The sequence below is a fragment of the Rattus rattus genome, chromosome 9 (genome assembly GCF_011064425.1).
Source record: "Rattus rattus isolate New Zealand chromosome 9, Rrattus_CSIRO_v1, whole genome shotgun sequence".
NCBI classification, from domain to species: Eukaryota; Metazoa; Chordata; class Mammalia; order Rodentia; family Muridae; genus Rattus; species Rattus rattus.
This window is the reverse complement of record NC_046162.1, coordinates 42465683-42490471: the sequence shown is the minus strand read 5'-3', so window position 1 is coordinate 42490471 and position 24789 is coordinate 42465683. Positions and strand designations below refer to the sequence as shown.

General features: G+C 52.6%; 1 protein-coding gene across 3 annotated transcripts; it reads left to right on the top strand.

Moving 5' to 3' along the window:
• The first annotated feature begins 133 nt into the window (after positions 1 to 133).
• On the top strand, positions 134 to 23148 carry Camkk1 (calcium/calmodulin dependent protein kinase kinase 1). 3 transcript variants are annotated; one of them, XM_032913450.1, is made up of 17 exons: positions 175 to 252; positions 483 to 624; positions 6891 to 7282; positions 7926 to 7973; positions 8356 to 8409; positions 8769 to 8820; positions 9024 to 9157; positions 9572 to 9608; positions 10489 to 10510; positions 12055 to 12143; positions 15085 to 15284; positions 17739 to 17792; positions 18464 to 18537; positions 18799 to 18886; positions 19085 to 19213; positions 19630 to 19733; positions 21258 to 23148. In XM_032913450.1, exons 3-17 carry the CDS (start codon positions 6923 to 6925, stop codon positions 21328 to 21330), a joined length of 1518 nt encoding a protein of 505 aa, XP_032769341.1. In that variant the 5' UTR covers positions 175 to 252; positions 483 to 624; positions 6891 to 6922; the 3' UTR covers positions 21331 to 23148. The 3 variants fall into 3 exon arrangements, with proteins under 3 accessions (XP_032769343.1, XP_032769341.1, XP_032769342.1); XM_032913452.1 differs by lacking the exon at positions 483 to 624 and having other exon boundaries at positions 134 to 252; XM_032913451.1 differs by lacking the exons at positions 175 to 252; positions 483 to 624 and adding an exon at positions 6700 to 6800.
• Positions 23149 to 24789: the final 1641 nt, after the last annotated feature.

Sequence of the window (24789 nt, the reverse complement as noted above, 5' to 3'; positions counted from 1 at the left end):
CGTGGAGACCCGCCCCTCTCCACCCCTGGGCGGGAGGACCGGACTCTGATTGGACATCTCTGCGGGGCGCTGCGCGGCACAGCCAATGATCGCGAGCCGGCGCGGCGGCGGGCGGGGGAGCCAGCGCAGCCTGGAGCTGCGGCGCCAGCGGGTTGAGCCGGGCGATCCTAGCCCGGCGAAGCGGGCAGGGCGGGGCGCGCATAGCGGGAGCGAGCCCGGCGCCCACCGCAGAGACTGTCGCCTGGTGCCTAGGTAGGGGTCAGCAGCCGGGATTTGGAGTTGGGAACTGGGTTGCGCCGCCCTGTGCAGCCAGCGTGCTTTAGAGGGGTGGTCTGCGAGGCCGCGTCTACGTGGGCAGCCGGAACCTGGCGTGCAGCGATCCCCGCTGTGTCTGCAGAGCCAGGTCCTTGGGGTGGCTCCCCGAGCCTGCATCTGTCTAAGCCAACTATGCGGGTGACCCGCCACCTGCGTCCCTTCCGCAGCTGCTGTCTGCGGGACTGCATAGGAACCCCTCGCGGTGCCTCGGGCCCCGGCTCTGGGTGGAGGCCGTGTCTATTCGGAGTGGGCCTGGACGGGTACACCCACGTGTGGATCTCGGCGGAGCGCTTCTCCCACGGCCCTCCCGTGAGTCTTCCGTGGAGAGCTGGGGGCGGGGTGATGAATGGGACGGATGCGGCTAGCGACTTCAGCTGCTGCGCAGTCGTCCCCTGGCTGAGTGAGGGTGGCGGAGGCGGCGCTGTGGTTTCTGGGTCTGGTGGGTACAGGATTGGTGTTCCGAGGGTGCACACGTGCGCAGGGAGCTGTGTGTGGTGTTTTGGAGGCGGTGTGCGTGCGTCACGTGGACACAAGAGTGTGCCTGTGTACGTGGGGGGTGCATTTCAGGATGAAGTGGTGTGTGAGTACGGGTCACGAGGACAAGGGTTACATCTGTCAGGGAAGGGGTGTGTGCCTGTCTTGAGGATGTTACAGAGTGAGCAGAGCTCGCTGTCACATGCCTTGGGTCCCAGGACTATGTCCCAGTGAGCGCCTCTTTGCCTTGGCCAGGTTCAGGGTGTGAGAGAAGCGCACAGCTGTGTCCTTGAAAATCTCAAGGAAAAGAAAAAGCTGGGTCTTCTGTGAATCCCTACCTCCTCCATCCAGCACACACTGTGGGTCAGACTGTTCTAGACCCTACTACCTGCTCCTTGGTCCCCAACACCCAGTCCTCACACCAGGACTGGGGCTTATTTTAACCTCATCCAACTGAATTGCTTCTCTGCTTAAGACTCTTCTGGCATTGGAGGCCTCTGATTCTGTCCACAAACCCTAAACCAAGCCTGAGTCCTACTGCCACGTTTGGAAGGGATCTCTCTTAGGCACAGAGATTCCCCTTGGAGTCTTGCTTAGTGGTCAAAAAAGAATTTCAATGTCACCTACTTCAGGAAAACACCCCCAAGGCCAGTGTAAGTGGACCTTAGCTTCTCTCTGAATGCACACCTTCATTAAGGAACTTTCCACTGCAGCCACATCCCCCGTGCTGGCCTTCACACAGAGCAAACACCTTCCCACCTCATAGCACTTGCACCTATAGGCCAAGAAGCTCTTCTCCAAGTGTCCACACTATTCACTGTCTTTCTCCTTTCAAAGCTGCTTAGAGCTTGCGTAGCATACAAGCCCTTCCTGCACTGCATCGACCGTAACCCCCCAGCATCTTACTTCTGCCCTGTCTTGTTGCAGTAACTGTCTTCCCAGAGCATCCCACGGAACCTGTCATATGTTTATTGCTAGCATTCTTATTTGTTGTCTCATGACTCTACTGGAAAGCAAATGGTGAGAGCAGGGAGTTTGTCTTTTGGGTTTACCCATTTGCCTCCTAGTACCTATACAGCAGATACCCACTGAATAGTTGTAGCAGGAATGCATGACTCTGGATTTCCATGCCAGGAGTCAGTGTGCCTATCTGTTCCCCAGACTCTCACTAGAGGCAAACTCCAAACATATTTGCATGTTAGAAATCCTCCCGTTAGCAGCTGGTGTGGAGGGAGGCGTGGGATATTAATCTGGGGTATGAAGACCTCTGGAAGTCGTGTAAGAGTGATGGAGGCCAGATCTGTGCTATTTAAGGCACTTAACTTCGTGAGATCATCCAGCCAGCAGTGGGGAAGATCAAAGAGGCTCCTCAAAGGAGGTGATGTCTGAACTGGTCTTCAGGCAGTGAAGCCAAGGGAGGTGTGTTCCTGGCAGAAGGAGCAGCTTGTGCAAAGGCCTGGTGACACAGAGCCTGCAGTTTGCAAAGCTTGAAGTAGTGGGGTGCAGCCAGAGCAGAGAGTGGAGAGCAGGTGCTGCGGGAGGTGGAGGGGTGGGCGGTGAGACAGAAGCAACCAGGGGAAACAATCCCTTTGGCTCTTGCCTATGAAAACTGGAGAAATGGAGTTCCCATCTCTGTGATGGGAACGGAGGATGAATAACAGGACAGGGATGGTACTGAGCTGGATACATCCCTGATGTAGCTGAGCTGAGCAGAAACAGGGAGGGGGGAGACCTCTGGAAAGAGAGTGGAAGCTCAGAAAAAGAGGCCCACAGATGTCAGTTTCCACAGGTGGACTGAGGGATGCCTTGAGGAAAGCGACAGTGGGGGAGGCATGAGCCCACCTGGGTGTTTGGGGATCCCCTGAGGTAGTGGGAGGGCCATCCTCACAGCAGGCAGCCTTGAGCATGACTTGGCACCAGACTCCTGGGTCTCCCTTAAGGGGACTGAGTCATCCCAGGCAGGGGTGGGGAGCTGCAGAGGGCACCACAGCCAGAACCATTAGGCCCTTGTCAGAAGTATAAGCAGGCTACAGTGAAGTGGTCCAAAGACACCAGGACCGCTTTAATGTGCAGCCCGCCTGGCCACTACCTCCTTGCACTTACCCCTGACCATTCCTTTGCTGATCAGGGCTGTTCATCTTCTGCCTGGATGGCAATTGGTCCCTGGCTCAGCCTGACTCTGGAACATTCTAACGGTCCACTGGTCCCTAAGGTTACTGTAGATAGGGCTGCATGAACCAGTGTGGGTGACTGCAGGGTCTCCTTGCCCTTTCTTCTTCTGGCCTCTGTTGGAAGACTTAGCTGGATGGGTCACGTCCTTAGAAAGAGGTCAGATGGAGTGAGCTTCTGAAGCCAAGAGCTTGTGTACTTGGGAGTGGCTGACACTTGGAGGGTGGGGTGCAGCTTGAAGGAGAAGCCTGAGTCAAGCTAGTCCAGAGCCAGGCACCTCAAGTGGGTTGTGTTTGGTAGAGTGGGGCTCACTCTGAGTTGCTTCCTAATGCACACACATTCCAGCTACATATTACTCAGGCACAGACTGCTTCCGTGTCCGCAGCTAAGGTGGCTTACAGAGAAGGCTGGACAGTAGCCATCTGTCTGATTCACCTGTGAGAAAACTGATGTTTCCAGAAGCTTAGTGTCCTAGTCCAGCATGGTGGTACACGCCTTTAGTCCTAGAACATAGGAGGCAGATGCAGGCAGGTCTGGACAGCCTGGTCTACAAAATGAGTTCCAGGCTACAGAGAAGCCTGTCTCAAAAAAGATGTACGTGTGCGTGTGTGTGTGTGTGTGTGTGTGTGTGTGTGTGTGTGTGTGTGTGTGTGTGTCTGCATGTATGTATCTTTAGTGCCCTAACCCAGGCAGCGCAGCTCCCATCTGGGAGAACAGGATTTGAGTTTTGCCTAATGAGCGAGGACCTGTGCCAGGGGCTGGTCTCTTGGCCAATGGAGGAATCCCTTGCCCACAAGAGTCTTTGCTGTGCCCAGACTGGGTCTGGGTCCCAGCATGTCTGTCCATCATTCTGTTTGTCCACTTGACCCCTATTTACCTGCTAAATTGCCTTCTACGAAGCATTCTCAAGGCTGTAGTTTAGGAAGAACCTTGAGAAGACCCATTGGGTGAGCTTCTGAGGAGTGGACCCTCAGGCCAGCCGTACAAAACACTACCAGTTTCAGGCTGGTGGGACAGATAACCCTGTGCAGTTCTTTCCCCTGGAGTCTGGCTCTCCTGGCCCTGGCTACGTCTATGTGCAGGCCTACAGGGACAGAAATGCACATGATCAGCTGGTAAAAGGGGAGCCCTGGGGTGGGAGTGGGGGTGGGGGTGGGGGTGGGGGTGGTAGCTGTTTGTCTGCACAGTTGTGATCCTGATTCACAGCTCGGGCAAACCCGTTTCCAGCCTCCTCCAGTATATTGTTCCCTGGTCAGACACAGGCCCCCATGCATACGATACAGGCACAGCCTATGCACAAGGCATTGGGCAGAAACTTTGGGCCTCCCCTGCTGCCTCTCTTCAGCCAAGCCTGGCTTAGTCACCTGAATTTGATCCAGGCGAGAGGGAGGGATGGATGGAGAGCCTTACGTCAGCTCTCACAACCTCCTCCCACAGCCACCCTCGCATCCATCTGGGCCCCCAGCTCATCCCATGCGGTCACAACTCCGTTCTTTGGAGCTTGTCAGTAGCAGCCGCTGTTCTGTGTCCCTAACAGCGTCAACTTCTTTACACCTCACAACCACAGGGGTGCAAGACCTGCCTTGTGGCCCATTTCACCAATGAGAAATTCCCAAAGTTATCTGCTCTCCCGACCCCTAACGGCCAGGAAGTAGGCAGCCTGGGCACCCCAGCCTGGGTGCCAAGCCAGGTCATAGTTCTTAGACTAGAACAGGAAGGCTTCTGCAGCTACCAGCTGTGTGATCCCAGGCCCATTCTTATCCTCTCCCCATTCTCCCCATTCTCCCCACCCCATCCACGGGGAGCACCCTCATGGAGGCAGGGGCTAGGGTATGGGATAGGGGGTTTCTGGAGCGGAAACCGGGAAGGGGGATAACATCTGAAATGTAGATAAAGAAAATATGCAATAAAAAATGGGGGGAAAATGATGATGGCCTTTCAGGAGTTATAGCCATAGGGAAATTATATGCAAAATTATGGGCCAGGCCAGCCTGGGGCTTCTCTCTGCTGGAGGTTCACTTCTGACTCTGTCCTCCATCCTGATGTGGTCTGCAGCCTAAGGCTGCTTGGGTTTCCCTCAGTGAAGTGCTGTCCCATCCATGTAATGGGACCAGAGCTGCGGAGATCACTATGGCGACCACTTGTATTCAGCAAATATTTATCGAGCTCTTACCGTGCCAGGCACTGTGGAAGACACAAGTGATCTTACGGAGACAAAGCAGACTGAAGAACTAATCTCAGGGCTTAGACCTGGGGGGCGGGGGAGAGCTACCCTCTGGGGAATGGAAGAGAGGAAGGAAAGGGAGTCAGGCTTGGGGAGGCTCTCTCACTGTCCTCACATCTTCCAGGGAGGCCTCTCAGAGCTCCTGCCTTACAAGTCTTCCCCACCCTCTTCCTTTCTTGTCCCCAGCAGCAGCCCTGCTGCCTCTGCTCCTAGCATTCGCACTCTTAAGTGTAATGTTTGGTCACATGGGCGGTCTGGAAAAACAAAACAGGAGGAATATAAACACTGCACTAGTGTCTTGTGTGACAGACCCCAAGGTGGCACTCCCTCCCCTAGTGCCCCTCCCCTGGACTGGCAGCTCTATTGGGGCGGGGGGGGGGGGAGAGCAGACAGGCAGAGGCTCTGACCTTTGCCCTACAATCTACCTCCAAGTCTGTCAGAGCAGCTAGGTAGGCATAGCATCCACAGGACAGAGGGGAGCCTGGCTTGCCCCAGAGCTGTGGTAGGTTGTCAGCAGAGGTGGCTTCCTACCAGTGGCTAGGGCATTCCAGCCAGCCCTACCACCTGTGCCCATTCCCAGTAAGGATGGAGAGGCAAAGGTAGAGTGAGCATGGCTCCCACAGGACCTGTGTTCTCTGAGTTGCAGTCAGGATAGAGGAAGTCACCAACAGACCGGAAGGGCAGGGGTTCAGGAGTCCACTTACTTCCTTTTCTTAGAAGTTGCAGAATGAGGCCCAGTAAGGAGGGAGCTTTGGGAGGGGGTGGAGCCAGCATGTGGGCTGTGGCAGAGAGAGTGGTCTGGTCTGAGAGTAAGTCAGGACTCGGCCAGGGCCAGTGTATAGCTACACAGGGTGATGGCTGAGGTGCGGGTGGGCCTGAGGCTGGGGATTGAGGCTCAAGCCAGGGCTATTGCTAGGGTTTTGAGCAGGTTGGGGACCCAAGAAGCAGTAGCTGGGAGGAATGTGGGAAGCCAGACCCAGAAGCACTTCAGTCCCAGCAGAGCAGCTGTAAGGGACATTTGGTCACATGAACAGGGTGGGTGGGGGGAAGTCAGGAGGAGTATAGAAACTGTGCTAGCATCTTGTGCAGCAGACCTCAATGTGGCCCTCCCCCTAGAGTACCCTCCCCTGGACTGGCAGCAATACTAGGGCAGAGAGGTTTACCTGGAGTCTTGAAGGTCGTGAGAGGAGTGATGGAGGCCAGAGACCTCAGGAAATGTTGAGAAGGACAACAGTGAAGATCTGGGACATCCAGGAGGCCTTCCTGGAGGAGGTGTCTGGGTCTGCAGCTCCAATACCCCCGCCTGCTGCTAGGGGGCTGTGCTGGAATGCTCTGTCAGGAAGGGGGACAACTGCTGAGCCACTGGGCATCTTGTAAAGTTGGGACAGAGTTGACCTGGGACTCCGTGCCTTAGTGTGGCTAGGCTTTTAGGCCTTCCCCACATCTGTCTGTCCCCACTGCAGAACCAATGTTGTTGCACTTTTCTATGTAGCCATCAGAGCAGGAGACTGTACCTGTTTTATATGCAGGACGCTGAGGGCATGCCACAGAGCTACGTGAGCTACTGGGGATCCCTAGGCTTGGGTGCTGGCAAGCCAGGCCAAGGAGCAGCCGGGAGGTAGGGTCTATAGCACTGTGGCTACAGAGGGGAAAAGATCTAGACCCAATCCACTTGCCTGGCCATGAGTGACCCTCTCTCCTCTCTCAGGTTCCCAACAGGAATATCCACGGACTGAAGTGATGGAGCGCGGTCCAGCCGTCTGCTGCCAAGACCCTCGAGCGGAACTGGTAGAGCGGGTGGCAGCCATCAGTGTGGCCCACCTAGAAGAGGCAGAGGAGGGCCCAGAGCCTGCCAGCAATGGTGTGGACCCCCCACCCCGGGCCAGAGCTGCCTCTGTGATCCCTGGCAGTGCTTCAAGACCCACACCAGTGTGTCCCAGCCTCTCAGCTAGAAAGTTCTCCCTGCAGGAAAGACCAGCTGGAAGCTGTCTAGAGGCTCAGGTTGGGCCTTACTCTACAGGACCTGCCAGTCACATCTCTCCTCGGGCTTGGCGGAGACCCACCATCGAGTCCCACCATGTGGCCATCTCAGACACAGAGGTTAGAAGTTGTTCGTGGACCTGTCAGGGAAGCCTGGGTTTTCAACCCATCACATGTACCACACACTTAGCTTTCTTTGGTTTGCCTACCTTTAGAGCTCACTGAGACGATTGCTACCTAACAGCAGGGCTTCTTCCATGCAGGAAAAGGCCATCTGAATCAAGGGCTACCTCCTGCCTTCTTCCCACCCTCAGCCCAGGCGTAGGGCCCTCTCTTGTTCCTAAGAAGCCTTCTTAGAGCTTGGAAAACAGATCATGTATGTCTCTACCCCTAAACCATCCAAGCTTGGGCCATAGTCTTGCCTCTGAGAGAATGCTCCGACTTAGAACCTGCAGTGTGCTTCCAGTGCCTGGTCTCTCGTGGGCTTGGATCTGAATGTGAACTTGGGTCCTGTTGGGAGCACGACATAGCCAGGGCTTCACCCATCATAACCTCACATGTCATCCGAAGCTTCTCATCTCTCGAGGTGGCGATTGCTACCCTCCAGTCTTTCCCAGTCTAAACTTGAAAGGCTGGCGAGAGCTGCGGGTGTGGGAAGCAGAGGCTGGGTCCTGAACAGTCTTCTAAGAGGGGAGCACTGTTAGATATGAATGAGCTTATCCAGCAAATGAATGAGCTGTCCTTGATGCTCCCTCCCCCCCAGGACTGTGTGCAACTGAACCAGTACAAGCTGCAGAGTGAGATTGGCAAGGTACGGCCTGGGCAGGAAGGGGGTTGGGGGGCGGTGCTGCAGAGTCCTCTCTGAGCATCCATATTTCACTCTGATGGGACTGGGGAACAGAGCCAGGCACACCCAGCTTGATTGGGAGATTGTCAGAGGAGGGCAGAGATAACTTCTGCCTCCTGACTCCCCAGGGTTCCTTAATGGAGACTAGGGGAGACAAGAGGCTGCATGGGGTGTGAGGTAGGGGTGGGCGGTTCCCAGGGCACGGGAGTCCCCTCCTCATCAGTTGGAAATGTGAGCCCCAGAACCAGGTGGTAGGAGATAGGTTGGGACTGGGGTCCAGGGGCTGGGACCAGAGCTGTTGAGAATGTGGCTATGTCTTGAGGGGCTGACGGATGGCTCTCTGCAGGGTGCCTATGGTGTGGTGAGGCTGGCCTACAATGAAAGTGAAGACAGACACTATGTGAGTCTGGGACTGGAAGGGGTGTTGCCCAGGTTGGGCTGCAGAAGCCGGGAGAGTAGGGAGAGGTGCTGGGAAAGGGACCAGGGGAGGCTCTTAGGGGGAGGTTTCTGTTCCTGGGCGTGCTGAGGGAACGAACTTCCTCTTTCTTGGGGTGTGTAAGCAAAGCCTGGCTTCCTCTGAAGAGAGAACAGGAGGAAGGCCTAGACTCGGCTATGGCATAGCAGACATACACCTGGCCACATGCTCAGTAACAGTGGTAGCTGCCAGTGTGCTCATATGGACCAAGGTCCCCATGCGACCGGCCTTTTCTAGCCCCTGGTGGCTGCACACATGTGATGTTTCTGTCCCTTTCTCCACAGGCAATGAAAGTTCTTTCCAAAAAGAAGTTACTGAAGCAGTATGGCTTTCCTCGTATGTATGCCTTGACCTTGGGAGCTCCTAGGCTGGGGGCAGAGGAGGAGGGAATGGTCCCTAACTACTTTTATTTAGGAGTGGGGTAGAGGGGAGGAAACAGGAGCCTGGGAATGGTCTAGGCTTGGTGCACTGGAACGAGATCTCAGCCCCCTAAGGGTCTTTCTCCAGGATCAGCACCTTGATTTCCTTTTTGGTCATAGGCCGTCCTCCCCCGAGAGGGTCCCAAGCTCCTCAGGGAGGGCCAGCCAAACAGCTGCTGCCCCTGGAGCGTGTATACCAGGAGATTGCCATTTTAAAGAAACTGGACCACGTGAATGTAGTCAAGTTGATCGAGGTAGGAGGGCTGGGGAGGGTACTGGAGCTTGGTGGGTGGGTGAGTGGGTGGGGTGGGTTCTCAGTTTTCCAGGGCCTAGGGAGCAAGTGGGTGAGGCACTGGGGGCAGGCCATCCTTGAATGGGACTGTGGAGGGATTGAGGCAGTCCAGGGTGTTCTTGCTGAGGGTGAGGGGCAGCCCTGCAGGTAACTGTGAACCTCTTCTCCAGGGGCAGGGGTCGTTATGTGGAGGGTTGATGGGGAGGTCAGTAATAACTGAGGCCCTTCTGTTGGTACCTGTACAGTTCCTGCTCTGTGTCCAGGGCGGCTGCAGGGCACAGCAGGGGTCTTGGGTTAGAAAAGGACAGAAGGCCTGGGTTCCTCAACTCCATTCCTCCTCAAGCCCTATGCCCGTGTGTCTGCTCCCTTTGACCAGGTCCTGGATGATCCTGCTGAAGACAATCTCTATTTGGGTGAGTGACCCAGCTCATTCCCACAGCAGCTCCCCTAGGGCTGGTCCCACACAGAATGTTTGGGTAGCCATGATCTCTTGTACTCTCAAGTCCTGGATTTTCCTGGGCAGCACTGTAGAACGAGACCTAGATTAATCATTTGGTGACTATTTCTCAGGCCCTGATGAGTCCCAGTCAGTGCAGTTCTGCACTCAGTAGGTGCAAGAAGCTGTCTGAGTCAGTGAATCTCGGGATCGAGCCTCAGTTTTCTCCCCTGTAAAGTGGGATAATAGGGTCAGAAGTGTCACTCAGAAGTAGAGCATTTGCCCAGCATGCTTGGGGAGCTGGGCTCAATACACAGCCCTTCAAAAATGATAGTTCCAATAATAATGTAATAGAATGAGGTAACGGTGGTCTGTGTCTCATAGGGTTGGTACCAGGAAATGTGCACGTTTGTAATTATCCTTATTAATATGGATGCTATTGCTTAAGTTCTTTATCCTGATTGGTACTTGGGCTTTTCCGGGAGGAGATTTGGAGAAATGGCATAGGAGGGCTGGAGGTGAAGCTCTGGGGATTGCCCAGGACTAGCAAGACCCTGTGTTTCTGCTCCATCACAGAAAGGGGGCAGGAGAGCTGGCTTCAGGCATGGAGAGGCAAGGCTTTGGTCGGGGGTGTTATTGGCCAGGAGCTTTAGGAACAGGTCTGCTCCTTCTCAAGCTTCAGTCCCTCCCTGGCAACGGGGCCCATGCTGAAGTCTCAGCCCCCGAGGCTCTGCTCAGGCAGGCCCATGGGGAGCCTCCCTCACCTGTCGGTCCCCTGCCCCTCTCCAGAACAGGGAGGAATCTTGGCACTGGCCACCCACAGCCTTCTGATACCTCCCGTCTCTCTTTTCTTTCAGTGTTTGACCTCCTGAGAAAGGGGTGAGTTCCTGTCCCATTCAGGCAGGTCATTTGTGATCCAGGTCTCCTACCCTCCCTTTGTCTCCCTGCCCAGGGGCCAGCTAGTGTAGGAGAACGAAGAGTCGTACACCAGCTCTCCCTGGAAACTCTTGCCTCAGGTCGATAAGAGACCTGGGACCATTCAAATGAAGGCCAGGAAGGGTTGTGAAGGCTGGGGGAGTCAGGCTGGGAGAGGGATGGGCTTTAAGTCAGACCTCGAATACCTAGGAAGGTATTTGGATGGACGTGGGAGAAGGGCAGTTTTCAGGTAAAACTTAGGCTTGCACTTAAGTCACCAAGGGTTCTTTACACTTTACATGGCAGAGAAAGCCAAGGATCAGAGAAGGTAAATAGCCTACCCAAGTTACACAGCAAGTTGTGGAAGAAGCCTGGGGTTCCAACTCTGTCACCTGCCCTGTTTGATGTATGCGGATATTTGCAGAACAGCGGTAGGGACTAGTGGGTACAGAGCTGGGTGGACCCCTCCCTGCCATGCCTCCGATGAAGCTTATGAGCTCTCCCTCTGCAGGTCCTTTCCTAAAAAGACTAATTTTTTTAAAACCTGCATTCAAAAATCAAAAGGTTTTAGGGACTGAGCCTGCAGCTGAGCTGGTAGAGTACCTACCTAGGGTGCATCAAGCCAAGACTTCAGTCCCTAGCAGTGCATACAACCAAGGATGTCAGCTAATACCTGTACTCGGGGTGGAGCCAAGAGGATTAGAACTTCAGAAATTCAAGCTCTTCATTAGCGACATATTGAACTTCAGGACAGCCTGGGCTATGTTAGACCCTATCTCACCACCACCACCACCACCACAACAACAATATGGTTATTTTTATTTTTATTTATTTATTTATTTATTTATTTATTTATTTATTTATTTATTTATTTATTTATTTTTGTTTTGAGACAGGGCCTCACTGTGCAGTTCTGGCTGCTTAGAACTTGCTGTGCAAACTAGGCTGGCCTTAAAGCCACAGAGATTCTCCTGACCCTGCCTCTCTGAATACTGGGGTTAAAAGTATACCCTACCACACTAGTTTTAAAAAATGGAAGTTTGTATTGCTGCCCATATCTGAAACTGATTATCTGGAACACTCGTTATCACATGTTATACATTCTGAAACATTCTATTTCATTAGACAAACAAACAAACAAACCCCCAAACCAAACCAAAACAACAACAACAAACAAACACAGACCCACTTGATTTGATTTTTCTGACTCAAGTCTGGGTCCACAGTTTTAGAGCCACTGGTTTAAATGGCACCTTTGTAACTATTTGGTTAAACTTAATTCTTGCAAGAGCTACGAGCCAGAGGAAACGGAGATAAGTTAGCCTTGAAATTATGATTGAAAAGGGATAGATAGGCCACAACTTTTATTGGCATATGGGAGAAGCTAGTATCTTGAGTTCTATGAACTCATGAGCACCAGGATCCCGGGAAGGTTCCTGTTTCCCAGTCCTTGGAGTCTTCTGTAATCCTGATTCCACTGAACAGTCCTCCTCCTTCCTTCCTCACAGACCAGTCATGGAAGTGCCCTGCGACAAGCCCTTCCCAGAGGAGCAAGCTCGCCTCTACCTCCGGGACATCATCCTGGGCCTCGAGTACTGTGAGTGAGATTGTCTGTCCACAGGGACTGGATCTAGATGACACAGGCGCGGGCTCTGCCCACGCTCAACAGCCATTGAGCCCTTCCTGTCAGTCAGCAGTGATCTACCAATCAGCTTTAGTGGAGAAAGAGGCGGGTAGGTGTGGGAGGACCTAGTAGGTTCACTGGGCATGCGCTAGATTCTTCACCGTGCATTGCATCCACCACTGCGTTTCTCTGCGTGTTTTTTTCTGTCCCGGTCTATTCTGCTGGGTTCTAGCCAAGCTTCCCCTCTCTGCAGAACATCAGGAGATGTAGAATAGAAGAGATTTGTGTCCAGCTGCTTGGGGAAGAGTGTGTCCTGGCATAATGCCTGTGGTAACGGCAGGGTAGGCTTAGCTCTAAGGACCTCTAAGGCAAGAGCTCAGGCGCTCATAGCTTCTGTGCCAGGAAGTAGTTCACCTGCTCATTTATTTCACCTGCTCATTTATTTCATCCACTCACTTCACTCACTTATGTGCACCTACTTGGGGACAGATGATGGTCAGGACTGAGGGGGCTCTGTGTGGCAAGTGATGCCTGCCAGGTCTGCAGAGGCAGGCTTTCTGGAAGAGGCTGAGATCAGGTCCAGAGGAGTCAGGGTTCACTGGCCAGCTATGAGGGTTGGTGGTGGGAGAACCTGTCAGGCGGAGGCAAGAGAGGAGTGGGGCTGTTCCGTCTGGATGGTGGCGTGGCCTGGTGGCTAATGAGCAGTGGTGCTGGCACACCATCCAGGCTTTGTTGAGAGGGCTGCAAACATCTCTGAAGGAGGCTTTCTGACTGAATCCTGTCAGTATTCTGAGGGCTCCAAGCCGAGCAAAGCCTGAGGGGATTTGCTTCTTCGAAAGCACTGCCTGGCAGCTGTGTGGTGGCTGGATGGGGTGTGAGAGGCAGCCAGCTGGCCGGGGGTAGGCTGTTTCCACAGCTCAAGTGACAGATGGTGAGGTCAGGATTAGAGCTGTAGCAATAGGGTGGGAAGGAGGTAGGATGGCTGACATGGGGAGACTAACCAGTCTAGAGAGAGAGGAGGGCCCTCAGAAACCTAGGGTTCTGGCCTGATTTGGGAAATGGGGTGCTGTCCATCTCGCTAATCTCTTATCTGGGCCTGTTGTGAATTCTCTCCCTCCCTAGCTGAGGCATAGCCCACAGTGACGCGGGGCATTTTTATGCTGATGAGCCCCTCTGGTGCCTCCACATTGACGCTCTCTTTGTACATGTAGGGAATCTGAGGCACGTGGACAAGTGTTTAATACATAGACTCCAGTAAGAGCCCATAGTGTAGGAGAGATGGGTACGTTTATCCTTGGTGCTTGTCTAGTAAGCACTGGGCAGGAACAGCCCTTCCAGGGCTTGGCTGCACCCCCTTCCTTTTCTGGGTCCTTCTCCTCTGCCAAGGGCCCATCTGCCATCCAACCCCGCTTCAGATGCATGCTAACCTAGGGTTCTAGGTTACAGCCTCTTTCAGGGCCCAGCTGCTACTAATGAAGAGCATCTCTGGGGTAAGTGTTAGCACCAGAGCTGGAGAGGTGGATGAGGAAGGCATCTGTGCCCCCCAAAGACTTGTGATTCTGGTCTTGTGGAGGGACAGATGGGACTGGTCGGAAAGGCCCAGCTGATGGAGGCAGGTGTATTAAGAGAGACAATGAGAAGACACACACACACACACTCACACACACACACACACAAACACACACACACAGTTTTTTTCCTTTTTAACTCAGATTCACTATGTGGCACAGGCTGGCCTCAAGCTCCTCATCTACTGCTGTCTTTTAAATTCCTCAGATTATGGTGGATGACAAACAGTGTGTATCACTATACCCAGTTTGGGCTATTTTTACCTTAGGCTCCATTGGCTTCTTGCTCTGAGGTCGAGAGGAGGAGGACCTGAGGTGATTTTGAGAATTTTTTGAAATGAGTCTTTAGAGTCAGAGAACAGTAGGGAAAAATGTGGAGTTTCTTTTTTCCTTTTCTTGTTTGAGACAGGGTATTGCTAAATAGCCCAGGATGGTCTAGAATTTGCAATCTTCCTGACTCAGCTGAGATTACAGGCGTGTATCAGTCTACCTGGCTAGAGTAGGGGTTCCCTTTTGCTGGTGAGGGGTTTGTAGACAGGTGTCAAGTTCCGATACTGAGATGCACCTCGTATTATTATCTGTTGGCCATCCACATGTGCACAGAGCCTGGGTTCAGTGGAAAACCTAGAGTTGAGAAAAGACTTAAACACTATATTCCATGGTCAACCATGCATCATTTGGGCCTTCCCTGCTCTGATGGGGATGTCAGATTAGTGTCCCTTTCTGACAGGGATAGACCCTGGGGACACAGCAGGCTCCCAGTGTTCTGCACTGTTTCAGACTCTGGCTTCATTCTGCCGGAGATAGATGTCTGACCTTCACCCGAACCGTCTTCATCCTAGTGGTGCTGAAGCCTGGTGCCTCCTTCTCTGAAACCCTAGTATTCAGATCCCTGGGGCTGAGGCAGTACTGTTGTGTTTATAACACAATACAGTCCCCACAAGCCAAGCATCAGTCCTAGGAGCGGGGATTCCCTGGTCGAGGCTGGACCTAGGCATAGGCTGCGATGTGGTTTGGACCTGCAGATAGTGCTGATGTGGGAAGGGCCTATGGAGAAATTGTCCTCCCTGTATTTCCCTGTGACTTCCCTCTTCACTTCAGCAGGAAGTGCCTTGTTTATTGAGGAAAGATGATTGGATTTAGAGTCCAGTGACTCCCAAGGTTCCCCTCAAATGTCTTCAGTTGCATATGGAGCAGGTAGCCCCAGTGACATCTTGCGAGGTCCTCTCATAACACGAGCGGACAGGGCTGGGGTGCAGCAACATGCTTTCTAGGCTGGAAGAAGGCAGCAGAGGGGCCCCGGGCAGTGGTCCCCAGGCTTGCAGATCACCTGCTTCTCTCTGCAGTGCACTGCCAGAAGATTGTGCACAGGGACATCAAGCCGTCCAACCTGCTCCTTGGGGACGATGGGCACGTGAAGATCGCCGACTTTGGTGTCAGCAACCAGTTTGAGGGGAATGATGCTCAGCTGTCCAGTACGGCAGGGACCCCAGCATTCATGGCCCCGGAGGCCATTTCTGACACTGGCCAGAGCTTCAGTGGGAAGGTGATTCCCAGGGCCTGGGTTGGGATTTGGGTGGAGGGCAGAACAGCTTGTAGAGGGGTTGGGGGGGGGCACTTTGCAAGCTGAGGGCTCCAGGCTTCTTGCATGTGAATAGTGGCGTTGCCTGCCTCTTCTCTGGAGCCCAACGCATACCCCGTGTGGGGCTCCTCTGATTCCCTAGCAAATGGTTACAATCTCACTTGTATCTCTTACTGCTATTCTGTGTTCTGTGTGGGGCTCTGGGCTGGGCTGTGGTACAGGCAGAGCTAAAACAGTCCCATTCGTATCCTTCCGTGTGGTGATGAGGGCCGAGAGCTGTGGTCAGAGGAGGGTGGAGGTTTCCTCAGGTCCTGAGCATGGCAGGGTCTAGACTGGGCCTTGAGAATCTGAGCTGGAGGCAGAAGCTAGGAATGTGCAAGAGGATTGAGAGGAATAGGACTGGTCGGGATTTAGACTTTTGTATGACCAAAGTGGGTTATGAATGCAGCCCAACACCAAACTGTAAGCTTGCTTACAACACATGGGTGGGGGGTGGAGAGATTGTTACTTGGTCTCGTGGTGTTCCAATGCCATCTTCATAGAGGTGCCTGGTTTAGAGGGATTGAATGCTTGCTTCAGCTTTCCCGAAGTGACAGGTTTCCTAAGGCTACTGCAGCAGTGTGGATGGCTGCCCTCACTGCCTGGAGCTTCCTGTAGCACTACTGCATGCTGCCATACAGGGAAGGGGAAGAGGTAGCTGGGTAGTGTGGGCCCTGGAGTTCGAGCAGAGAGAGGCCAAGGGTATAAATTAGTTTTTCAACTCTTTTATTTGAGGCCGGGCACATGGCTCAATGGTAGAACATTTGTTGGCATGCATGTGTTGGGGTTCATTCGCCAGTGCTGCAAAACAAAAATCAAAAAGGACCTTTTTTATTTTGCTATAATTCTAAATCTACTGAAAAGTTATAAGAAGAGTATAAAGGAATTCTGTGTGACTTTAAGAACAATCAGTAATTGATTTTATGCTGTGGGTGTTTGGCTTGCACGTATGCCCGTGTATTGGCTGTGTGCCTGGTACCAGCAGAGAGTGTTGAATTCCCTGGAATTGAAGTTACAGGGTGCTGTGAGCCACCATGTGGGTGCTGGGAACCGAACCCACATCCTCTGGAAGAGCAACCAATGCTCTTAGCTGCTGAGCCGTCTCTCCAGCCTTTTAACTGATTCATCAGCATTGCTGCATTAGCGTTTCCATTGTCTTTATGTTTCTGATTATTTCCATCACACTTTTCTGAATCATTCAGAAGTTTATTTTGAGACAATATGGCTCTTTATCACTCTGTACTTCAGTGACTTTGCTAAGAGCGAGGGCATTCTCTTACATAATCTCAGTACAGCGACCAAGGTCAGGGGCTCATCACTGATGAAACTGCTCTGTAATGTATCGCACACATGCAAAATTGTTATGAGATGGTATTGAAATGTTCTCAACTTGCCTGTTCTCTTTTTCTTTTTCTTTTCTTTCTTTCTAATCCTGGAGAGCCAGCCATCAGAGTCACTTGTCACATTTCCTTAGAGTCCTCTGATCTGGAGGCATTTCTCTCTCCACCCTTTTTCTGGGGTGAGGGGTAGGGACAGGGTGTCACATATCCCATGCTGTTCTAGAACTTGCTGTGTAGCTGAGAATGACCCTGAACTAGCGATTGTCCTGTAGCTACAGCCCAAGTGTTGGTTTACAAACACATTATCCTGTGTTCTCCCACCCTCCAGCTTCTTGGCCTCTCTCTGACATTCTGACCTTAATGATTTGAAAGCAGATGGATGTCTCAGGACACACCAGTTTGCACTTGTCTTGTGTTCCCTGGAAGATGGGTGGGTGGATGGATGGATGGATGGATGGACGGATGGATGGACAGATGGATGGACAGGATGGATGATGGTGGTGGTGGTGGTGGTGGTAGTGGTGGTGGTGGTTGTGGTATGAGTCAGAGGGTACACACATGAGGATCCTGTGGACGGCCCCACCTGGGCCTCAGAGGAGTTGTAGGAGGGCATGGGGCTAAGCGGGCAGGGGTTGCCTCTGGCACTGGAAGCAGTTGCACAGTAACTGGAGTGAGGCTTCTCTTGAACCCAGAGCTACTTATTGAGCAGGAGTTCAATGCTACTGCTATTTTGGAAATACATCTGGGTCATGGAGGCAGCAATGACCCCATGGGTGAAATGAGGCTTGGATCCCGCTGAGTTAGAACAGTGTTCTGGCCTGTCCCTACAAAGTCCACAATCCCAGGAATGTCACAGCTCTGTTCTGTTCATCCTTGGCATCTCCCCTGGCCTTAGCACAGGGCCTAGCATACCTCAGGGAGTGTTTGTTGATTGATGCCTGCCTGGGGAAGGAGTTCTTCCACAGCCTAATAAAGATGGGTGGGGTAAGGTGGGGGTAGGGGTGGTCATATTTACTAACACTGGCTTGTTTCTTTCTAGGCCTTGGATGTATGGGCCACTGGGGTTACACTGTATTGTTTTGTCTACGGGAAGGTGAGTCCTGAGGCGCCTGCAAAACTGTGTGACAGATTCAAGGAGCCAGGAGTGGGTGGCGGATGCAGGACCTTTTTGTGTGTCCCTAGATAAAACCGCTTTTGAGAAGCCCACCTAGGCCAAGAAGTCTGAGGGAAGAGAGGCCATTTGTTTCTCTTTCTCCCCTCTGGAAGGGACTGATGTGTTGTCCTGGGGATAGCACATAGCCAAGAGGTGACAGTGGTATTGCCTCCTCTCCTCCAGAGTGAGCCCTGTCCTCTCTTGATGCCATTCATTCCTTCATTCATGCAATCATTTCTTCACATCATTGGGTCTTGCCAAACTCTAACCCTGACGTGATCGAGATCCCCAACCACAGGTGCTTTGACTCTGGTGACCACGCTTAAGAAGGCAGGCGGTTTCTCAGTGAACATGTCCCCAAACACCAGACCCAGGGAGAGGAAGGCTTTGCTGTAGGCAGTTTTATTGCTTGTGGCAGGTGCAGCCAGCATAGTTCTCTAGTGACTCATCTGCTCAGCTACGTTTGCAGGGCCCTTGCTGTGTGCCCTGAACAAGTTAGATGGGGCCTTTGCCATCTGCTGGGTTGGGGGTGGGGCATAAACTGCCTCCCACCCCAGGCCCCCTACAGTGCGGATCAAGGCCTGCAGTCTGTCTGTCTCTCCTTCCCACAGTGCCCATTCATTGATGAGTACATCCTGGCCCTGCACAGAAAGATCAAGAATGAGGCCGTGGTGTTCCCTGAGGAGTGAGTTGTCCATGGCGGGGATCATGGGGGCTCTCCCGCCTCCTGGGTTGGGTATCTGATCTTTAGCAGAGCATTTGCCTTGTGAGAGTCCCATCCCAGCCTTCAGAAAGGGGAAACTGATCCCTGGGAGGAGCCCGAGCAGATACATGGCCTCCTGTCCTTCTGTCTGAGGAATGTGGTTGGGATTTTTCCTGGTCCCACGGGACAGAGAAAACCCTCGTTAATGGTGGCATCCTGGTTTCTTTCCTTTTCTCTGCCCAGGCCAGAGGTCAGCGAGGAACTCAAAGACCTGATCCTGAAGATGCTAGACAAGAATCCTGAAACAAGAATTGGGGTGTCCGATATCAAGGTGGGAGACAAGGGGCCTTGTCCAGGGCCAAGGTCTGTGTCCCCTTCTGGACAGACCTACACTGGGACATGTGTGTTGGGTTTCTGTTTGGCATTTCTGGGTCAAGGACTCCTTCAAGGTCAATCAATGCTAAGGATGCATGGGGACCTTAGCTGGTGGATGTCTGTTTGACCCCTCCCTGTCTTCTGGGCTCTACAGTTACACCCTTGGGTGACCAGGCATGGAGAGGAACCCCTCCCTTCAGAGGAGGAACACTGCAGCGTGGTCGAGGTGACTGAGGAGGAGGTGAAGAACTCAGTCAAGCTCATCCCCAGCTGGACCACTGTGGTAAGAGCGTGAGGGGTGGGGCTCTCTTGTCTTAGGAGGGTGTGGCCACTGCTTGGGACTTGCTCTGCTCTTGGCCTTTGAAGGAACAGTGGGGCTTCAGGTCAGTCAGCCACAGTACAGGGGCCATGGACGCCCCTGCTCCGTTGGAGTCCATGGACTATTGGAATAAGGTCGTCTTATTCAGCCTGATGGAGAGACCTGAGGTCTGGTGAAGGCTGTCAGGAAGAAGCAGTTCCTTCCTTGCCTACCTTCTGTGACTGCTGCTCTTTCCAAGGCACCACATTGGTGTCTAAGCATGACAGGAAAGACTGGAGGCTTGGCTCGAGGTCCCCACCTGTCAGACCACACCCTACCCATGAACCTATCTGCTTGCCTAGGCTGGGACTGTGTTCCCCATATTAACCTGTTCTCCCCAGATCCTGGTCAAGTCTATGCTGAGAAAGCGTTCCTTTGGAAACCCATTCGAGCCCCAAGCACGCAGGGAAGAAAGATCTATGTCTGCACCAGGAAACTTACTGTTGTGAGTACAGTGGGCCAAGGCCTGTGGGCTGATCCCTGGGCCTGGGCTAAGGTGTGGCACTGAGACATGTCCCCAGCTTGCACTAGTGTGGAGCTGTCCCTGGAGCCTAGGGACATATCCAAGTCTCAGAGCAGGGTCCCATGTGCACCCATGTCTAGGCCCAATGTCCTATATGCACACACTGTAAGAGACGAAGACTTAACTCAGCACCACCCGGGACAGATCTTTCTGGAAGGCTGCCGTGGCCATGCTCTCCGTAGCCAGCACTCTGTCGGTTGAGTCCATGTGGACAAGCTAGCTGACAAGGCTGGAGGAGAGGGACCCCTGTTGGCTAATGGGCCCCTACTTTGAACCACATGTATGGGTTCACCACTTTGGGAGAGATCAGAAAAGCAGTTTTCTGAACATTGATTCTGGCTTCCACTTTTTCTGCTGCCTTAAAATTCACCTTCCAGTTAGTTTATGCATAGACCTTCAGAGAACTGTGAGGCATTGTGAACCAGAATACCATGGTCCTAAGGCCGTTGAGTACTAATCTGGTTGTGAAGGAGCTTGGGGAGAAGGGCTGTACGTCTGGCTTGCCCTGTGGTAAAGGCACTTTCCCAGGGAGGTGAACATGGACATTGTGCAGGCCTGCCCTTATAAGGAGTGGCCACGCAGTGAGGTAGACCTGGGAGATATCTATGCGGTTCCCAATTCCTCTTTGAGGTATTGGGGCCCTGATGCTGGAGTTGCTCTTGGTGGAGTGGATCATATAGAATTTGACAGATGAACTAAGATAGATCTGAGAGTGAAAAGGAGTCTGTTAATGATTAGGGACAACAGTCTGACGTCACAATTGTGCAGTCAGCAGGGACCACTCCAGCTCAGTGCTGTGTCCTGGCACCCCCTGGTGGTATAATGAAGCAGTCAATAGTTAAGAACAGTTCTAGTTCGTTCCCTGGAACTGAACAACAAAAACAAAAGTAAAGTACACTTTAACCTCATCGAGGACCTTGGGGTCCTTGGTAGACTCCATTTCTTTTACATTTTATGAAATTGTTAGTTCAGTTCAGTGAGATTGATCCTTTGGATATTTTTAAAACACAGGCGGGAGCAGGAATGGGTGATCAGATTCAGGTGATCAGACCCACTATTCTACTGAATAGTGGAACAACTCTGTCCTGTGAGCAAGGTAAAGAAAATGCAGAATGAAAGCCTTTAACCCACTGGGGGCCCAGTAAAGGTCAACAAGAAAGACTTTTGACCTGACTAGTACTCGTGGGATATTAGAAAGTCATCTGGGTCAGATGGTGAGAGATTCCTGAGAGGTTTAGATTCCATCCCAGAGCAGTGGGTAGCCGCAGAATGGTTGTGGCCAGAGGAAGTAGCATGATGGAACAGATCCTAGGGAGGCTAGTGTGGGGTGGGGATGTCAAAGGCTGGAGGATGGTCAGCCATATGCAGATGTGTGTGAGAAGTTAGAATCCCCTGCATACACATTCTTACTCCTGGGGTCCCTCTGCCCCTGGTGTTTCCTAACAGGAAAGAAGGATGTGGAGAAGGGGGCAAAAGCCCAGAGCTTCCCGGAGTCCAGGAAGATGAGGCTGCATCCTGAGTCCCTGCATGTGCCCAGGGCCATCGGCAGCATGCTCATTCCGCTCCTCCAGAGGCCCACCGCCCTCATGCAATCGTCGCCCCTGCAGGCAGGGGGCTGGGGACTGCGGCCCCTCTCCTGGCCCCCCTCACCCATTGTGCTGCATGACCTGCGCACAGGCATATCCAGGGACAGGATTGGAATGTGTATCATTTGGGGCTCGGGGGTCCCGGTTGGTTCTCTCTGTTCTGATCCATCTTGCGGGGAATATTAGAAACCCTACCTGACTGGCTGGTGAGGCCCAGGGCAGAAGGCAAGAGACCAAAATAGCAGGTGGAGACCTGGTGGGCTGCTTCTCAGAGAACTCCCATAGGGATCGGTGGCCTGCCCAGCTGCTGCACACAAGGAGGAGCGATTGTGTCACCTCTGTGTGGAAGGTGCTGAGTGCTGGAGTCCTCAGATCTCTAGTGTGGATGCTACAAGTAATGAGGCGTGCCTGGGAGAAGACTGATCTTGAGAATCCAGATTCCTCTCATTGTCTTTTACCTGAGGGCGTGGGTGGGAGCAGCTGTTATGGAGAGCATCTTCCGGCTTTGGGTAGTCGTGGCACACTGTACGGCAGTCACGAGGATCTGACATTCATAGACTGTGTTTTACACTTGGCACTCGCCGGAGAAAGGACCAAAGTGAATCCAGCTTAGAGCACAGACCTGAGCCTGGAGCAGTGTACTTCTCCTGCCAACCTCCCTTCCTCGCTCACGGATCTCCAGAATGAAGGTTACAGAACACCAGGAGTGACAAGGAGGGCCACGGACTCTCAGCACTGTGGCCCTGCAGATGTGGAAGTAACTGGGATCTAGGCGCTGAGCCGACACTGGCTTACTCACTACATGCTCTGATGGAGGAGGCTCAGCCAGATGAGGGACCGTACAAGACGCACTCCTGTCAGGCTGGTGGCCCTTCTGTCAGTTGCTTCAGTACAGGACATCAGACAGTCAGCCCACACAGGTCAGAGCTGCACAGTTGGGACACACATGGACACTGCCCTTCCAGAACAGATGTCAGCTCTCTGGATTCTGTGGTCGTCTGGCTACTCTAATGTTTACTGATAATGCTCATAGGGATTGGTCCCCAGAGGGAGATGAGCAGGACTCAGGTAGCCCTCTCTGAAAGCCTCCCATAAGAGATCCTGGCTGCCCACATGGGTTTCAAGAATGCAGGAGGGCTAGGCTAGAAAAGAGAGAGGCTGTGCGGGAGCGCTGGTTCCCACTCTATCTCTGTGCCCATGGGTGTACATTGCTCCTTCATGTGCACATGCGTGTGCGTGCCCATCTGCTGTATACAGCACACTTGCATGTCTCATACTGGCACATGCATCTGTAATATAGTTTCTATGTCAACTTATGCCTAGGAGCAGAAGGTAGCCCATTGTCAAAGGGCTCCCATTTCAACCCAACTCCTCTGCACTAAGGCAGCCAGTGTAACCCAGGGCTTGAAAACAAATAATCTAATCCTATCTCTAAGAATACTTTTATAGAGTGAATAGGAGGCGAGTTATGCCAACCAATAAATAGCAAAGAGTCAGGGAGCTTCACCGATGGGACCCACACAGGAAAAGCTCGGAGTTGGGTGGCTGGCTCATTGTCCCCAGCAGAGCCAGGAAGGCATGCTCACTGTCACCTGTTGTTGAGAGCTTTGGTTGGCTTTGGTTTTGAATGTAGCACAAGTGAACAAACTCCATAAGAGTGTTTATAAAAATTAACTTCTTAGGAAGTGAATTAAAAACAATAAAAGCCCTTTGTTGAGTTAAAAAAAAAAAAAAAGGCTTTGTATGTCTTCTGCATCCAGACATGCGTTTCTTTCTTGTCACAGTTGACTTGGCTCAATGTTCTGGAAGGCTCTGAGGTACCGCAGGCACCTGAACAGCATGGTAGGGTAGTGAGAGGTGGGGAGAGGAGAGGTGGAAGGTGGCTCATGAGGCTAAGGAACTCCTGTCTCCTGAGCTTTGGGGAGAACTGGGTGCTTGAGAGCCATAGGATACATTTCCTGTTTCATAGGGGTTCGGGAAGGCTAAGTTGGGGAGCTGGCATGCCCAGGGCCTTCCCCATGACTTCTTAGCCTCAGTGCTAACACTGGTCATGGGGTCCTCCAGGGTGTTGATAGCAAATGTCATCCTTGAGGTCGGACACCTTGAGTTTGAACACCAAGTTAGGCTCCCTACCTTATAACGGACACCTTTGGCAGGCCAGGTCATTTCAGGAGCCTTGGTTTCTTCAGTACAAATAGCATCAGCATTTTCATAGACTTCTGTGACAGCAAATTAAGTCCTTGTTACAAGAGCCTGGCTTGTTATACCTAATTCAGAAGATTTCCCCTTCCGGGGAAACCTGGGTCTGCCGCCCAGCAGGCCCAATATGGCTGCTGTTTTCCCAGCCATGGTCTTGCAGCTGGGCGAAGCTGGAGACTGATGAGAGCTGAAGACCAAGAAGATGACCAAGCTAGAAGCTGTCAGTTGGTGATCAGTTTTTCCACCTGAGGAATGCAGACCCTCAATGTTCCTGGCTGCTTCTCGGTCGGTCACCTTATGCTCCTGTAAGGGGCAGTACCAAGCCTCCAGAGGGGAGACGGTGACCAGATGAGTTTGTCAAATGCCAGACCAATAAGTGGGTTTTGTTCCCATTCCTTTGCTATCCCCACAGCCCCTCAGTTTCAGCTCCTAACTCTCATCTCACTGGTCTCCAGTCCATGACCCCACTAGCTGCCTAGCAAGAATCCCACTCTAGTATTCGGGGCTGCTGCTGGCCTCTCTGGGTGCCCTGCTGCCTCAGGTTCCACCCATCTACCTCATTCACTTCTCTCCCCATCATGTCTTCTAGCCCCCAGACCCCTCAAGGGTACTGCCTTCCCCATAACCCCACCTCTGTCTGTCAAAGTACATGATACTCTCAATCAAGATGGTTGGGTCCTGACAACAGAATGTTGGAGAGAATCACAGGCGCTTCATGCTATTTCCCCATGAATCTAATCCTTTTAGTGTGCACACTGGTAGGACAACTGAGGCCCAGAGAAAAGTGGCTTAGAAAAGTGTCAGGTTAGATTCTACATCTCTTGCTCACTAACCCCCAACCCAGGCCTTTCCACACAAGCTCCCAGGAGAATTGTAAGCTCTACACATGCAAAGACATGTGGGGAACTCAGAGATTAAAAACTACTATACCACATGGGAGAAAGGAATCCAGCGCAGTGGGGCTGGTTAAAGGTTTGGAAGGCAGTTGAGCATGCCTTGGGGAACCTTGTTGCCTATGAGAGGATGTCTACAGACTTTGAATCCTACAGACCTGTTTCCAGGTATCTGTTCTCCTCAATCTCTCAGTCTACATGGTGGCTCAGGTGGGGGTGGGGGAGGGGAGATATGGAGGGTTCCAGATTCCTCAGGGGGATACATATCTCAGGTTACTGGGTGACTTTCACTACACACAG